The 17,765-nt window shown below is 44.2% G+C and overlaps 2 protein-coding genes and 1 non-coding gene across 6 annotated transcripts in view; 2 read left to right on the top strand and 1 right to left on the bottom strand.

Moving 5' to 3' along the window:
* LOC139407911 (ribosomal protein S12) lies at window positions 1-4,286 on the top strand. The gene is made up of 6 exons (XM_071151788.1): window positions 1-51; window positions 177-224; window positions 1,140-1,256; window positions 1,970-2,072; window positions 2,427-2,528; window positions 4,144-4,286. Exons 2-6 carry the CDS (start codon window positions 211-213, stop codon window positions 4,204-4,206), a joined length of 399 nt encoding a protein of 132 aa, XP_071007889.1. The 5' UTR covers window positions 1-51; window positions 177-210; the 3' UTR covers window positions 4,207-4,286.
* Window positions 473-550, top strand: LOC139408149 (small nucleolar RNA SNORD101). Its single transcript, XR_011634205.1, has one exon. It is a non-coding gene; the product is annotated as a small nucleolar RNA SNORD101 (small nucleolar RNA).
* Window positions 4,287-13,546: 9,260 nt separating the features above from the next.
* Window positions 13,547-17,765, bottom strand: part of LOC139407437 (EYA transcriptional coactivator and phosphatase 4) — a 176,483-nt gene continuing 172,264 nt past the window's right edge. For all 4 annotated transcript variants that reach the window (XM_071151227.1, XM_071151225.1, XM_071151226.1 and 1 more), the window contains one exon: window positions 13,547-14,368. In XM_071151227.1, the coding sequence (XP_071007328.1) occupies window positions 14,288-14,368 (81 nt within the window). In that variant the 3' untranslated portion in view covers window positions 13,547-14,287. The remainder of the gene's footprint in view (window positions 14,369-17,765) is intronic.

Genomic DNA, 17,765 nt, shown 5'->3' on the forward strand with positions numbered 1-17,765 from the left:
GTCGCCGACTGCATGACGTTCTCTTTTACCCACTGTCAGAGAGGAGATTGGGTGGGTTTCTACATCTTCAGCAAATAATCCGTCGGATTTATCAAACATCGTTTGTTGAAAATTCACCACAATCACTGTATCATCATGAGTAGTAACGTTTCTTTCATGTTTGATCAATATTGCAGAACTTTTAGGTCCCCCATCCATCGATAATCTACAATGGCCGAGGAAGGGTAAGCGTGACGGTTGTACTCCGGTTTAGCTCCTGAACCAAGGCTAGCTAGCCAACACATGTGCACGTTTAAAAGTTTAATTGCGTGTCAAGTGGTGCTTTGTTCCGAAAATATAATTTCCATGTTTCTACTTGCACTTTTAATACTCTTGACAACACTATGACATATAGTCCGGTGGCTGCAACCAAGTATATATTTATATGTGAATGTAGCTGCATTGCTAACGGAGTAGTTAGATTGTTCCCGGCGCTTGTGTGATGATTTACTTTCTTTAGTCGGATACCCCTTCACTTCAAATTATGAGTGAGATCCCCTGTCTGACACGCCGGTTGATTGCGCACATTCAACCCGGAGGACTAGCGCCTTTACCGGTCAGTTGCAGCCAACTAACTGTTGTATCCCCTTTCCCATCCCACGTTCTCCCCATGTCCTCTCCTGTCGTTCCCCTCTCCTCTACCTTGTCTTCCTCGTCTCCCCATGTCCTCTCCCGTCGTTCCCCTTTCCCATCCCACGCGTCTCCCCATGTCCTCTCCTGTCGTTCCCCTCTCCTCTACCTTGTCTTCCTCGTCTCCCCATGTCCTCTCCCGTCGTTCCCCTCTCCTCCACCTTGTCTCCCCATGTCCTCTCCTGTCGTTCCCCTCTCCTCCACCTTGTCTTCCTTGTCTCCCCATGTCCTCTCCTGTCGTTCCCCTTTCCCATCTCATGCGTCTCCCCATGTCCTCTCCTGTCGTTCCCCTCTCCTCCACCTTGTCTTCCTCGTCTCCCCATGTCCTCTCCCGTCGTTCCCCTCCTCCACCTTGTCTCCCCATGTCCTCTCCCGTCGTTCCCCTTTCCCATCCCACGCGTCTCCCCATCTCCTCTCCTGTCGTTCCCCTCTCCTCCACCTCGTCTCCCCATGTCCTTTTCCCCCCTCAGCATCGCTGCCGGAGGTGTGATGGATGTCAACACCGCTCTCCCTGAGGTGCTCAAGACCGCACTCATCCACGACGGTCTGGCCCGCGGTATCCGTGAGGCCGCCAAGGCGCTGGACAAGTGAGTCTGAACATTTCTGGTCATTAGTTTGTTCCCTAAGTGGCACGCCTTTCATTCCATGTGTAGTGGCTGGCACATGTTGCACTACTTTTGCCTAGAGCATTTATGTAGGGAATAGGGTGTAATTTGGGACAGACAGGAAATTGATTCTTTTTTTTCCCCCTGCTGTGTTCTATTAGTTGGTGAAGTACGGCTGATAGTTGGGTTGCCATCGTTACCCAAACTCTGAAATATCTCTGTCCCAAATGATACCCTAGTCCCTAGCTGGTGCACTACTTTTGAAAGGAGTGTTCTATATATTAGGGTGTAATTTGGGAGGTAAACACAGGGGAATAGATGCGGTTACAGTTTAGGATATTATTTTCGGCGCTGTATTGTTTTCGACAACATGTTAACGTTGGTGCTCTACCAGGACCAAAACTCGTGTTTTTCTTTCATAGCTTGTTTCCGTCTTTTTAAATAGGGAGCCAATTTGTTTTCAGCACCTATTTACATGACTGATCAAAATGTTTTGTCACGGCTCTCTGGTCCCTCTGCAATATGTTTTGGACCATTGAATCGTAATGCATATAGAATCACAATACATAGCATATCGGCACCTAGATATCGTGAGGTCTCTGATAATTTCCCAGCTCTAAGCACACTAACGTAGTTACCTAGTTATAATCCTCATGTTAACTGAGCCTCGCTCTCCCGTCCTCTCCTGTGTCCAGGCGCCAGGCCCACCTCTGCGTCCTTGCTGCCAACTGTGACGAGCCCATGTACGTCAAGCTGGTGGAAGCCCTCTGCGCTGAGCATCAGATTAACCTCATCAAGGTATAAATTCTGGGATGGATAGATGGGGGGGGGGGGTACTGGTTACACCAATGAGAATGCAGAAACTGGTGCATATTTACAAGTCGAGAGAAAGTTGTTTTGACCTGTGGGAAGTGTTGTTATGGTGCAGAACGAAGGGGGTCCATGATGATACTGGACTGAGTGGAGGTTATACTGCTCCCTATCCTCTCTATAGTGCACTACTTTCGACCAGAACCCTATGGACCCTGTTCAACAGCAGTGCACTATATAGGTTTCTGTTTGGGACACAACCACTAGCACTGCCAAATCCTTCCATATTTTCTCCTGTCTTCACCTCTCTCTCTCTCCTCCCACCTCTTCCCTGTGCACCAGGTCGATGACAACAAGAAGCTTGGCGAGTGGGTCGGTTTGTGTAAAATCGACCGCGAAGGCAAACCCCGTAAGGTGGTGGGCTGCAGCTGTGTTGTAATCAAGGTATATTTTTAAAAAAAAACACATTTGACTGTAAATCTTTCTGGAAACGTCTGGGGAGAGTGAGCTGTATCTTACGGAGGGCTTGGAATGCTCCCTGTGGCGTAACGGCGTTATGAGGGTTGAATGTCCACTGTGTGATCAGAGCTGTTGGTGCCAGTCGAGTGCAGGTGCTGTGCCCTCAGTGCCATGCAGCTGCTTGTTCTATACATCTGGCCAGAGTGTGTCAGCCAGAGTACGAGCCCCGACACCTCACTGTGGTGTCTGGGGTCCCAATAAATGGCTACATTGACAATTTTTATTAGTTACTTTACCATACTGACCACAATGTACATACAGTGTTGGACTTTATCCACATTTTTGTTACATTACAGCCTTATTCTAAAATGTTTATCCCCTCAGTGATCGACACACACTACCCCATAATGACATCACAATACCCCATAATGACATCACAATACCCCATAATGACATCACAATACCCCAAAAGCAATTTTTTAGAAATATCACATTTACATAAGTATTCAGACCCTTTACTCAGTACTTTGTTGAAGCACCTTTGGCAGTGATTACAGCCTCGAGTCTTCTTGGGTATGACGCTACAAGCTTGGCACACCTGTATTTGGAGAGTTTCTCCCATTCTTCTCTGCAGATCCTCTCAATCTCTGTCAGGTTAGATGGGGAGTGTCGCTGCACAGCTATTTTCAGGTCTCTCCAGAGATGTTTGATCTTGTTCAAGTCCGGGTTCTGTCTGGGACACTCAAGGACATTCAGAGACTTGTCCCGAAACCACTCCTGTGTTGTCTTGGCTGTGTGCTTAGGGTCGTTGTCCTGTTTGAAGGTGAACCTTTGCCCCAGTCTGAGGTCCTGAGTGCTCTAGAGCAGGTTTTCATCAAGGATCTCTCTTTGCTCCGTTCATCTGTCCCCGATAATGACTAGTCTTCCAGTCCCTGTCGCTGAAAAACATCCTCACAACATGATGCTGCCACCACCATGCTTCACCGTAGGGATGGTGCCAGGTTTCCTCCAGACGTGACGCTTGGCATTCAGGGCAAAGAGTTCAATCTTGATTTCATCAGACCAGAGACTCTTGCTTCTCATGGTCTGAGAGTCCTTTAGGTGCCGTTTGGCAAACTAAGCGGGCTGTCAAAAAAAGTGGCTTCGGCCGGTCCGCTACCATAAAGGCCTGATTGGTGGATTGCTGCAAAGATGGTTGTCCTTCTAGAAGGTTCTCCCATCTCCACAGATGAGCTCTGTCAGTGACCAGCCAACATCAAGAATGATCAGATGCTCCTGAGCTCAATTTCAAGTATCCTAGCAAAGGGTCTGAATAATTATGTAAATAAGGTATTTCTGGTTTATTTTAAATTTGCTAATTTCTCAACCTATTTTTGCTTTGTCATTATGGGGTATTGTATGTAGACGAGGAAAATAATTTATTTATACAATAGGGCTGTAACGAAACAAATTATGTCAAGTGGTCTGAATACGCTCAGAATGCAGTGTATGACCCTATTTAGTGCCATTTAGGACTGTAAAACTGTCTTGTAGGTAGCTCCTTTATAACATTTAGTTTATACCCCCCCCCCCCCCCCCCCCCCCCCCTCTGTCTCTCTAGGACTATGGCAAGGAGTCTCAAGCTAAGGATGTGATTGAAGAGTACTTCAAGGCCAAGAAATGAGGTGTCCGTTTTCAATAAAAGCTTGTGGAAATACGTTTCTTTCTGGAGTTTTTATTAAATGAAAGGTTCACCCATTTTGATATTTTTTGTGTGCATCTCTCTGAGTGTTCCTTTGATTTTTCCCCTGGGTCATTTTTAATGTTTTCATGTGTATCTGATCAAAAACATCTTGTCATGTCAGATTTCAATACTGTCTGATGTCATAACTCGAATGAGAATTTTTTTGCGGTGTTCTTACCTCAACTGTGTAATTTATCGGAAGGTCAAGCACGTTTTCTCCCGATTTGCGCCTCTAGACCAGGGTGCATTACATGGTGCTGTTACCAGAGATATTATAGAGGAGATGGCAATGTATGACGCCTCAGACTGCCGACCAATCGCGTGTACGTTGTTATGCCGCGTCACGTGGTTGCTAAGCTAATCGTCATGCAATGCCTTGTCGGTGTGTGTAAAGACACGTGCCTGTTTTCCTCGGAAGTACATATCACGATTACAAAGCTATACATTAATACAGCTGGCGAGTTAATTATCTCACAAATGTTTGTTTATTTTTTTGAGCTAGCGGCCAATGGATTCCCCCCCAATGACTCCTTGAAGAGCGCTCCTTGTTCCAGAAATAACCCAGAATGCACCGTAGCATTGGCAACGTTTCCATCTTAACTACATCTGCCGTTGAGACAAACTCTGATCTGCCGGTTGATGGTGAGATTGTAGACTCCTCAATTGAAAGCTGTAAAATCGGCTGAAACTACACTACGTTACATGCTGATATCGTCTTTTCGGTTATTATTGTGTGTAACTATGTTTGCAACTTAGCTAGCCATCCAACCCATTGCATTGTGGATTTTGTAGTCGGTTTGAGCTGCGACAGATTTTCATGTTGCTATAAACCTGAAAAATGAAATTTGTTCAAATATTGTTCTCGTATATTATTATTATATATTAGTGTTGAACTACAAAGCTCTCAATCTCCCCCCCAGACCTGCAATTAGTACATTTTTTTGCATTAAATAATAATTAACCCATTTTGCTTCTTGAACATAATTTAGGAATGCCCAGAGCTTAGTTCAACAGTCTCTTATACCATCAGAACCCAACATATATGCTTGTTTTGGCGGGAGGTGATGACAGTTCTGTAATACCAGGTACTTTTTGTCACCAGTCGATTTATAGAGAGATTAACTAGCAGACGGGCCTGCTCATTAACGGCACAACTAGGGGTGGTTTCCTGGACATTAAAACTAGTCTCGGACTAACACATGTTCATTGGATAATCTCCATTTTTAAAATAGCGTTTTTTTTCAGGACTAAGCTTGATTTGTGTCCAGGAAACCATCCCTAGGTCTGCCGTTTTAATGAACAGGCTGGCTGAAGTTGAACAATGTAGACTCCATTGGACTCTGGAGCAGTGGAATACGTGTTCTCTGGAGCGATGAATCACGCCTCACCATATGGTATTGTCATGCTAGCCTTCCCCAAACTGTTGCTACAAAGTTGGATGCGTAGAACCGTCTCTAGAATTGTCATTGTATGCTGTAGCGTTAAGATTTCCCTTCACTTAAACTAAGCTTTCTAGGCCCAAATTATTCTTCCTCCACCAAACTTTACAGTTGGCGTTATGCATTGGGGCAAGTAGCGTTTTCCTGGCATCCGCCAAATCCAGAGAGCCCTGGTCTCTCCCTGAACCAGAGGCTGAATTAACCCCTAGTACAGTGCCTTACAAAAGTATTCATCCCCCTTGGCGTTTTTCCAATTTTGGTGCATCAAAACCTGTAATTTAAATATATTTTTATTTGGTTTTCATGTAATCGACACACAAAATAGTCCAAATTGGTGAAGTGGATTTTTTTTTTTTTTTTAAGTTTAAAAATAATTAAAAACGAAAGTGGTGTGTGCATATGTATTCACCCCCTTCTATCCTCTTTCCCATCCCACGCGTGTCCCCATGTCGTTCCCCTCTCTTCCAGAGGGGAAGGTGAACCTCTACTGGGACGGAGGTTCACCTTCCAGCAGGACAACGACCCTAAGCATACTGCTATAGCAACACTCGGGTGGTTTAAGGGGAAACATTTAAATGTCTTGGAATGGCCTAGTCAAAGCCCAGACCTCAGTCCAATTGAGAATCTGTGGTATGACTTAAAGATTGCTGTACACCAGTGGGACCCATCCAACTTGAAGGAGCTGAAGCAGTTTTGCCTTGAAGAATAGGCAAAAATCCCAGTGGCTAGATGTGCCAAGCTTACAGAGACGTACCCCAAGAGGCTTGCAGCTGTAATTGCTGCAAAAGGTGGCTTTACAAAGGATTGGCTTTGGGGGTGAATAGTTATGCACGCTTAAGTTTTCTGTTTTTTTTTGGTCTTATTTCTTGTTTGTTTCACAATAAATAATATTTTGAATCTTCAAAGTTGTAGGCATGTTGTGTAAATCAAATGATACAAACCCCTCCCCAAAAAATCTCAGTTTGAATTCCAGGTTGTAAGGCAACAAAATAGGAAAAATGCCAAGGGGGGTGAATACTTTTGCAAGCCACTGTACACACTGTCCCTGAATCAGAGGCTGCACTAACTAGGACTGTTGCTGTGACTGTATTACCGCCACACCGGCGGAGTCATGAACGCAGTCAAATCCCACGTGATGACCATGTAATCACGGTAATTAGACTTCTCTAAGCTCTGATGCTGCTGATGGTCATTAGTAACCTACCAAACTGTCTAACATGCTGGTACTCAGCACTCTATTGTCCCTCTAATCAAATCAAATCAAATTTTATTTGTCACATACACATGGTTAGCAGATGTTAATGCGAGTGTAGCGAAATGCTTGTGCTTCTAGTTCCGACAATGCAGTAATAACCAACAAGTAATCTAACTAACAATTCCAAAACTACTGTCTTGTACACAGTGTAAGGGGATAAAGAATATGTACATAAGGATATATGAATGAGTGATGGTACAGAGCAGCATAGGCAGGATACAGTAGATGGTATCGAGTACAGTATATACATGAGGTGAGTATGTAAACAAAGTGGCATAGTTAAAGTGGCTAGTGATACATGTATTACATAAGGATGCAGTCGATGATAGAGTACAGTATATACGTATGCATATGAGATGAATAATGTAGGGTAAGTAACATTATATAAGGTAGCATTGTTTAAAGTGGCTAGTGATATATTTACATCATTTCCCATCAATTCCCATTATTAAAGTGGCTGGAGTTGAGTCAGTGTCAGTGTCAGTGTGTTGGCAGCAGCCACTCAGTGTTAGTGGTGGCTGTTTAACAGTCTGATGGCCTTGAGATAGAAGCTGTTTTTCAGTCTCTCGGTCCCAGCTTTGATGCACCTGTACTGACCTCGCCTTCTGGATGATAGCGGGGTGAACAGGCAGTGGCTCGGGTGGTTGATGTCCTTGATGATCTTTATGGCCTTCTTGTAACATTCTGGTTAGGGAATGTTTTAATCGTTGCTATGGGAACGACATCTTCAACGCACGTTCTAATGAACTCGCACACCGAATCAGCGTATTCGTCAATGTTGTTATCTGACGCAATACGAAACATGTCCCAGTGAATGGGGGAAGATTTTTTTACATTGATGTCACTCTGACATCAATGTAAATGTATTAGAAACTCTAATTAAACACTTCACGAGAGGCCGTGAGCTCAAGTTGCAACAACATTTCTATAGGCTATGCAATTGCAGGAGAAAATAGAGTGATGGCGTCTATTAAAAAAGAGGAGGATCCCATCAGCTTTCTACAGGCCAGGCCTATTATATTTCTCAACTTTCCTAATATTAAGCACATTGTTTCCCTTTACAACAGGAGTATAACCTACCTGGCAGGCATGAAAATCAACCAAGGGAAATCTTCCCCCATTTCACTATTTAACTGTATAGATGACGTGTATTTTTCCACGCTGACCCTGTTTCCAGACAGGTGCATGATAATGGTCCATTCTAAATCAAAACTAATTTCACACATCAGCTTCCTCTTATTGCTAAGATAACTGGCCATCCAGGACCGATATACTAGGCGATGTCAGAGGAAGGCCCAACATCTTTTTATAAATGGTTCTCTCTGCTACCTCCACGGCAATTGGTACCGGAGCGCCAAGTCTAGGTCCAAAATGCTCCTTAACAGCTTCTACCCCCAAGCCTTAAGATTGCTGAACAATTATTTACATTGATATTGCTACTCGCTGTTTATTATCTATGCATAGTCACTTTACCCCTACCTACATGTACAAATTACCTCGACTGACCTGCACACTGACTCAGTACCGGTACCCCTGTAATAACCTCCTTATTGTGTTATTTTTTTATTTCATTTTTTACTTTAGTTTATTTAGTAAATCTTTTCTTAATTCTATTTTTTGAACTGCATTGTTGGTTGAGGGCTTGTAAGTAAGCATTTCACGGTTGTATTCGGGGGATGTGACAAATTATATTGGATTTGATTTTATGAAGGTCAATAATCATTCTCTTAACTTGTATGCCCTCTAGTGGATTTAGGTGGTAAGACATGTACTGACGTACATTTTTATAAATGTCGATGGCAATGGGGCGTTAGGCGGCTACAGGCTATACTGAATGAACTACATAATACCGGAGGGGAAAAAACGAGCGTGAACTAAAAATAGATATCCTACGATCTCCAATGATAGCTTTTAGACTTATAAACCCAAACTATGGCGGAGAAAAATTATAATTAGCTATGGCTGTGTTGCGTTTGTACCATAGATTAACGACATGGGTTAGCTACATGGTAAACTTAAAACGGAAGCAAAAAAAAAAAAAAAAAACGAGCATTAAAACCTAAACAGTGAAACCCTGTAAGTTATACATTAGCAAATGGTTACCTGTAAAATGTAGAGCTAAACAAAATAGTGGGTAACACTTTACTTGAGACACAGCGTCAGAACACTGTCATGACCCCATACAGTACCAGTCAAAAGTTTGGACAACTACTCATTCAAGGGTTTTTCTTTCTTTCTTTTTGACTATTTTCTACGTTGTACAATAATTGTGAAGACATCAAAACTATGAAATAACACATATGGAATCACGTAGTAACCTAAAAAAGTGTTAAACAAATCAAAATATATGTTATATTTGAGATTTTTCAAAGTAGTCACCCTTTGCCTTGATGACCGCTTTGCACACTCTTTAGCATTCTCTTAACCAGCTTCTCCTGGAATGCTTTTCCAACAGTCTTGAAGGAGTTCCCACATATGTTTTGTATTGAAGTCAATGTACCCAGAGGAGGACGGACGCTAGCTATCCTCTGGCTACACGCTGGTGCTACCCTATTACTAGTGACATCACCAAGCATCAACAGGTGGCTGGGGACTACCGTAATCTTCATAATAATGTGACTGGGGACTACTGTAATCTTCATAATAATGTGACTGGGGACTACCGTAATCTTCATAATAATGTGACTGGGGACTACTGTAATCTTCATAATAATGTGACTGGGGACTACCGTAATCTTCATAATAATGTGACAGGGGACTACCGTAATCTTCATAATATTGTGGCTGGGGACTACTGTAATCTTCATAATAATGTGACTGGGGACTACCGTAATCTTCATAATAATGTGACAGGTGACTACCGTAATCTTCATAATAATGTGCCAGGTGACTGGGGACTACCGTAATCTTCATAATAATGTGACAGGTGACTGGGGACTACTGTAATCTTCATAATATTGTGACTAGTGACTGGGGACTACCGTAATCTTCATAATAATGTGACTGGGGACTACTGTAATCTTCATAATAATGTGACTGGGGACTACCGTAATATTCATAATAATGTGACAGGGGACTACCGTAATCTTCATAATATTGTGGCTGGGGACTACTGTAATCTTCATAATAATGTGACTGGGGACTACCGTAATCTTCATAATAATGTGACAGGTGACTACCGTAATCTTCATAATAATGTGCCAGGTGACTGGGGACTACCGTAATCTTCATAATAATGTGACAGGTGACTGGGGACTACTGTAATCTTCATAATATTGTGACTAGTGACTGGGGACTACCGTAATCTTCATAATAATGTGACTGGGGACTACCGTAATCTTCATAATAATGTGACAGGTGACTACCGTAATCTTCATAATAATGTGCCAGGTGACTGGGGACTACCGTAATCTTCATAATAATGTGACAGCTGACTGGGGACTACCGTAATCTTCATAATAATGTGACAGCTGACTGGGGACTACCGTAATCTTCATAATAATGTGACAGCTGACTGGGGACTACCGTAATCTTCATAATAATGTGACAGGTGACTGGGGACTACCGTAATCTTCATAATAATGTGACAGGTGACTGGGGACTACCGTAATCTTCATAATAATGTGACAGCTGGATGTGTTGAACCCTACATTAATCTGTAGGAAACAGCTGGATGTGTTGAACCCTACATGAATCTGTAGGAAACAGCTGGATGTGTTGAACCCTACATGAATCTGTAGGAAACAGCTGGATGTGTTGAACCCTACATTAATCTGTAGGAAACAGCTGGATGTGTTGAACCCTACATTAATCTGTAGGAAACAGCTGGACGTGTTGAAACTACATTAATCTGTAGGAAACAGCTGGATGTGTTGAACCCTACATTAATCTGTAGGAAACAGCTGGATGTGTTGAAACTACATTAATCTGTAGGAAACAGCTGGATGTGTTGAGCCCTACATTAATCTGTAGGAAACAGCTGGATGTGTTGAGCCCTACATTAATCTGTAGGAAACAGCTGGATGTGTTGAACCCTACATTAATCTGAAGGAAACAGCTGGATGTGTTGAAACTACATTAATCTGTAGGAAACAGCTGGATGTGTTGAACCCTACATTAATCTGTAGGAAACAGCTGGATGTGTTGAGCCCTACATTAATCTGTAGGAAACAGCTGGATGTGTTGAACCCTACATTAATCTGTAGGAAACAGCTGGATGTGTTGAACCCTACATGAATCTGTAGGAAACAGCTGGATGTGTTGAACCCTACATTAATCTGTAGGAAACAGCTGGATGTGTTGAACTCTACATTAATCTGTAGGAAACAGCTGGATGTGTTGAACCCTACATTAATCTGTAGGAAACAGCTGGATGTGTTGAACCCTACATTAATCTGTAGGAAACAGCTGGATGTGTTGAACCCTACATTAATCTGTAGGAAACAGCTGGATGTGTTGAACCCTACATTAATCTGTAGGAAACAGCTGGATGTGTTGAAGCCTACGTTAATCTGTAGGAAACAGCTGGATGTGTTGAACCCTACATTAATCTGTAGGAAACAGCTGGATGTGTTGAAGCCTACATTAATCTGTAGGAAACAGCTGGATGTGTTGAACCCTACATTAATCTGTAGGAAACAGCTGGATGTGTTGAACCCTACATTAATCTGTAGGAAACAGCTGGATGTGTTGAACCCTACATTAATCTGTAGGAAACAGCTGGATGTGTTGAACCCTACATTAATCTGTAGGAAACAGCTGGATGTGTTGAACCCTACATTAATCTGTAGGAAACAGCTGGATGTGTTGAGCCCTACATTAATCTGTAGGAAACAGCTGGATGTGTTGAGCCCTACATTAATCTGTAGGAAACAGCTGGATGTGTTGAACCCTACATTCATCTGTAGGAAACAGCTGGATGTGTTGAAACTACATTAATCTGTAGGAAACAGCTGGATGTGTTGAACCCTACATTAATCTGTAGGAAACAGCTGGATGTGTTGAGCCCTACATTAATCTGTAGGAAACAGCTGGATGTGTTGAACCCTACATGAATCTGTAGGAAACAGCTGGATGTGTTGAACCCTACATGAATCTGTAGGAAACAGCTGGATGTGTTGAACCCTACATTAATCTGTAGGAAACAGCTGGATGTGTTGAACCCTACATTAATCTGTAGGAAACAGCTGGATGTGTTGAACCCTACATTAATCTGTAGGAAACAGCTGGATGTGTTGAACCCTACATTAATCTGTAGGAAACAGCTGGATGTGTTGAACCCTACATTAATCTGTAGGAAACAGCTGGATGTGTTGAACCCTACATTAATCTGTAGGAAACAGCTGGATGTGTTGAACCCTACATTAATCTGTAGGAAACAGCTGGATGTGTTGAACCCTACATTAATCTGTAGGAAACAGCTGGATGTGTTGAACCCTACATTAATCTGTAGGAAACAGCTGGATGTGTTGAACCCTACATTAATCTGTAGGAAACAGCTGGATGTGTTGAACCCTACATTAATCTGTAGGAAACAGCTGGATGTGTTGAACCCTACATTAATCTGTAGGAAACAGCTGGATGTGTTGAACCCTACATTAATCTGTAGGAAACAGCTGGATGTGTTGAACCCTACATTAATCTGTAGGAAACAGCTGGATGTGTTGAACTCTACATTAATCTGTAGGAAACAGCTGGATGTGTTGAACCCTACATTAATCTGTAGGAAACAGCTGGATGTGTTGAGCCCTACATTAATCTGTAGGAAACAGCTGGATGTGTTGAGCCCTACATTAATCTGTAGGAAACAGCTGGATGTGTTGAAACTACATTAATCTGTAGGAAACAGCTGGATGTGTTGAGCCCTACATTAATCTGTAGGAAACAGCTGGATGTGTTGAGCCCTACATTAATCTGTAGGAAACAGCTGGATGTGTTGAACCCTACATTAATCTGTAGGAAACAGCTGGATGTGTTGAACCCTACATTAATCTGTAGGAAACAGCTGGATGTGTTGAACCCTACATTAATCTGTAGGAAACAGCTGGATGTGTTGAGCCCTACATTAATCTGTAGGAAACAGCTGGATGTGTTGAGCCCTACATTAATCTTTAGGAAACAGCTGGATGTGTTGAACCCTACATGAATCTGTAGGAAACAGCTGGATGTGTTGAACCCTACATGAATCTGTAGGAAACAGCTGGATGTGTTGAGCCCTACATTAATCTGTAGGAAACAGCTGGATGTGTTGAGCCCTACATTAATCTTTAGGAAACAGCTGGATGTGTTGAACCCTACATTAATCTTTAGGAAACAGCTGGATGTGTTGAACTGTATTTTCGTCATCAAATCATCACATGAGGTCTTTGACTTTTCATGTAGTTATTTTTTATCTACTTATATAGACATTTCCAAATGAACAAAAACTGACAAAGTAAACACACAAACGTGTTTATAAGACACGACACATCATGACGCACATTCTCCTTAATTAAACCTTACAAAAAAAACTAAGAGAACCCCCCCCCAAAAAAAAAAAACTCAAAAAAAATGAAGCTTCTTTTTCATTCAAAAACACAATTATGCACCTCTGCCATTTTAAAAGGACTTGCTGTGAAATAATTTACATGAGTGAGTGAGCGGTTCAGACAGGCTAGAGCATCTTCATATTGAGAGTGCAGATCTGTAGGTTACAGCTGAAGCATTAGTGCACTACTGTTGACTAATATCCTAATGGGTGCCCCATGGGCCCTGGTCAACAGTAGTGCACTACATAGGGAACAGGGTGCCACTTGGGATGCATGTCTTGGATGTTATTTCATGGGCTCGTCCAGCAGGAGTGATAAGTGTTCCAGTTCAGGTCCTCCTCTCCTCTCCTCTCCTCTCCTCTCCTCTCCTCTCCTCTCCTCTCCTCTCCTCTCCTCTCCTCTCTCAGTCCTAGTTGTCTTAAGACAGTTCAGTCTCAAATCCAGATGTATTGTTTTTAAAGACACAAAGAAATGAAGACAAAACAAAAAAGTTGCAGTGTACTGTGGTTGTTTTCTTAAATAGATATACAAAAACAAGAAGGCCGGGGGGAGGGGACTACAGTCTGTCTCCCGTTGCCATCGCCATGGTAACCATTACAGGTGGTAGCAGTAGTAGTAGTACTGGTGTGTTCCGTCTGTTGCTATAGTTACAGAACAGTTACAGAAACAGTCCGTTGCTACAATTACAGTCTGTTGCTATAGTAACAGTTACAGTAACATTCCGTGCTCTAGTAACAGTTGCAGTAACAGTCCGTTACTACGGTAACGGTTACAGTAACAGTCTGTTGCTACGGTAACAGTTACAGGTATTCAAACTCCAGTGCTTGGTGTAACGCCAGCAGGTCAGAGTGACTGGATATCCTCCAGAATGGCATGTTGTGCTGCAGGAGGGAAGGATAGAGGGGGGGAGAGAGAGATGGAGAGAGAGAGAGAGAGAGAGAGAGAGAGACAGAGAGAGAGACAGACAGACAGACAGAGAGAGAGAGAGACAGAGAGAGAGAGAGAGACAGAGAGAGAGAGACAGAGAGAGAGAGAGAGACAGAGAGAGAGAGAGACAGAGAGAGAGAGAGAGACAGAGAGAGAGAGACAGAGAGAGAGAGAGAGAGAGAGAGAGAGAGACAGACAGAGAGAGAGAGAGACAGAGAGATTAGATACCTGCGGAGGGACCAACACAACACACACAACCCCAAGTCGTCATGCAAGCTACTGTACGCTAGCCTACATATACCTCCAAAGAACTGCCAAAGAACTGCAGTTAAAACGCATGCAGCATCCCTTATAGAACCACTGACCTGTAGAACCACTGGCCTGTAGAACCACTGACCTGTTGAACCACTCACTGACCTATAGAACAACTGACCTGTAGAACCACTGACCTGTAGAACTACTCACTGACCTATAGAACCACTGACCTGTAGAACCACTGCCCTGTAGAACCACTGACCTGTAGAACTACTCACTGACCTATAGAACCACTGACCTGTAGAACCACTGACCTGTAGAACCACTGACCTGTAGAACCACTGACCTACAGAACCACTGTCCCTTAGAACCACTGGCCTGTAGAACCACTGCCCTATAGAACCACTGACCTGTAGAACCACTGACCTACAGAACCACTGACCCGTAGAACCACTGACCTACAGAACCACTGTCCCTTAGAACCACTGGCCTGTAGAACCACTGCCCTATAGAACCACTGACCTGTAGAACCACTGACCTGTAGAACCACTGCCCTGTAGAACCACTGACCTACAGAACCACTGACCTACAGAACCACTGGCCTGTAGAACCACTGACCTACAGAACCACTGACCTACAGAACCACTGACCTACAGAACCACTGTCCCTTAGATCCACTGACCTGTAGAACCACTGCCCTGTAGAACCACTGCCCTATAGAACCACTGACCTGTAGAACCACTGACCTATAGAACCACTGACCTGTAGAACCACTGACCTACAGAACCACTGACCCGTAGAACCACTGACCTACAGAACCACTGGCCTGTAGAACCACTGACCTACAGAACCACTGACCTACAGAACCACTGCCCTATAGAACCACTGACCTGTAGAACCACTGACCTACAGAACCACTGGCCTGTTGAACCACTCACTGACCTATAGAACCACTGACCTGTAGAACCACTGCCCTGTAGAACCACTGACCTACAGAACCACTGGCCCTTAGAACCACTGCCCTATAGAACCACTGACCTGTAGAACCACTGACCTACAGAACCACTGGCCTGTAGAACCACTGCCCTGTAGAACCACTGGCCTGTAGAACCACTGACCTAAAGAAACACTGGCCCTTAGAACCACTGACCTGTAGAACCACTGACCTGTAGAACCACTGACCCGTAGAACCACTGACCTACAGAACCACTGGCCCTTAGAACCACTGACCTGTAGAACCACTGACCTACAGAACCACTGGCCCTTAGAACCACTGACCTGTAGAACCACTGACCTGTAGAACCACTGACCTGTAGAACCACTGACCTACAGAACCACTGACCTACAGAACCACTGACCTGTAGAACCACTGCCCTGTAGAACCACTGACCTGTAGAACTACTCACTGACCTATAGAACCACTGACCTGTAGAACCACTGACCTGTAGAACCACTGACCTGTAGAACCACTGACCTGTAGAACCACTGACCTACAGAACCACTGTCCCTTAGAACCACTGGCCTGTAGAACCACTGCCCTATAGAACCACTGACCTGTAGAACCACTGACCTACAGAACCACTGACCCGTAGAACCACTGACCTACAGAACCACTGTCCCTTAGAACCACTGGCCTGTAGAACCACTGCCCTATAGAACCACTGACCTGTAGAACCACTGACCTGTAGAACCACTGCCCTGTAGAACCACTGACCTACAGAACCACTGACCTACAGAACCACTGGCCTGTAGAACCACTGACCTACAGAACCACTGACCTACAGAACCACTGACCTACAGAACCACTGTCCCTTAGATCCACTGACCTGTAGAACCACTGCCCTGTAGAACCACTGCCCTATAGAACCACTGACCTGTAGAACCACTGACCTATAGAACCACTGACCTGTAGAACCACTGACCTACAGAACCACTGACCCGTAGAACCACTGACCTACAGAACCACTGGCCTGTAGAACCACTGACCTACAGAACCACTGACCTACAGAACCACTGCCCTATAGAACCACTGACCTGTAGAACCACTGACCTACAGAACCACTGGCCTGTTGAACCACTCACTGACCTATAGAACCACTGACCTGTAGAACCACTGCCCTGTAGAACCACTGACCTACAGAACCACTGGCCCTTAGAACCACTGCCCTATAGAACCACTGACCTGTAGAACAACTGACCTACAGAACCACTGGCCTGTAGAACCACTGCGCTGTAGAACCACTGGCCTGTAGAACCACTGACCTACAGAACCACTGGCCCTTAGAACCACTGACCTGTAGAACCACTGACCTGTAGAACCACTGACCCGTAGAACCACTGACCTACAGAACCACTGGCCCTTAGAACCACTGACCTGTAGAACCACTGACCTACAGAACCACTGGCCCTTAGAACCACTGACCTGTAGAACCACTGACCTGTAGAACCACTGACCTGTAGAACCACTGACCTGTAGAACCACTGACCTACAGAACCACTGACCTACAGAACCACTGGCCTTTAGAACCACTGGCCCTTAGAACCACTGACCTACAGAACCACTGGCCTGTAGAACCACTGACCTACAGAACCACTGGCCTTTAGAACCACTGGCCCTTAGAACCACTGACCTGTAGAACCACTGACCTACAGAACCACTGACCTACAGAACCACTGACCTGTAGAACCACTGACCTACAGAACCACTGACCTACAGAACCACTGACCTACAGAACCACTGACCTACAGAACCACTGACCTACTGAACCACTGGCCTGTAGAACCACTGACCTACAGAACCACTGGCCTTTAGAACCACTGGCCCTTAGAACCACTGACCTACAGAACCACTGGCCTTTAGAACCACTGGCCCTTAGAACCACTGACCTGTAGAACCACTGACCTGCAGAACCACTGACCTTCAGAACCACTGGCCTGTAGAACCACTGACCTACAGAACCACTGGCCTTTAGAACCACTGGCCCTTAGAACCACTGACCTGTAGAACCACTGACCTGCAGAACCACTGACCTTCAGAACCACTGACCTACAGAACCACTGACCTGTAGAACCACTGACCTACAGAACCACTGACCT

The sequence above is a fragment of the Oncorhynchus clarkii genome, chromosome 4, assembly GCF_045791955.1.
Source record: "Oncorhynchus clarkii lewisi isolate Uvic-CL-2024 chromosome 4, UVic_Ocla_1.0, whole genome shotgun sequence".
In the NCBI taxonomy this organism is placed as follows: Eukaryota; Metazoa; Chordata; class Actinopteri; order Salmoniformes; family Salmonidae; genus Oncorhynchus; species Oncorhynchus clarkii.

Bases quoted from the DNA above. Each gene is read 5' to 3' on its own strand.
- LOC139407911 (XM_071151788.1), top strand. The intron at 2,073-2,426 runs GTATAAATTCTG...CCTGTGCACCAG, and splicing joins ATCAGATTAACCTCATCAAG to GTCGATGACAACAAGAAGCT. The intron at 2,529-4,143 runs GTATATTTTTAA...CTGTCTCTCTAG, and splicing joins GCAGCTGTGTTGTAATCAAG to GACTATGGCAAGGAGTCTCA.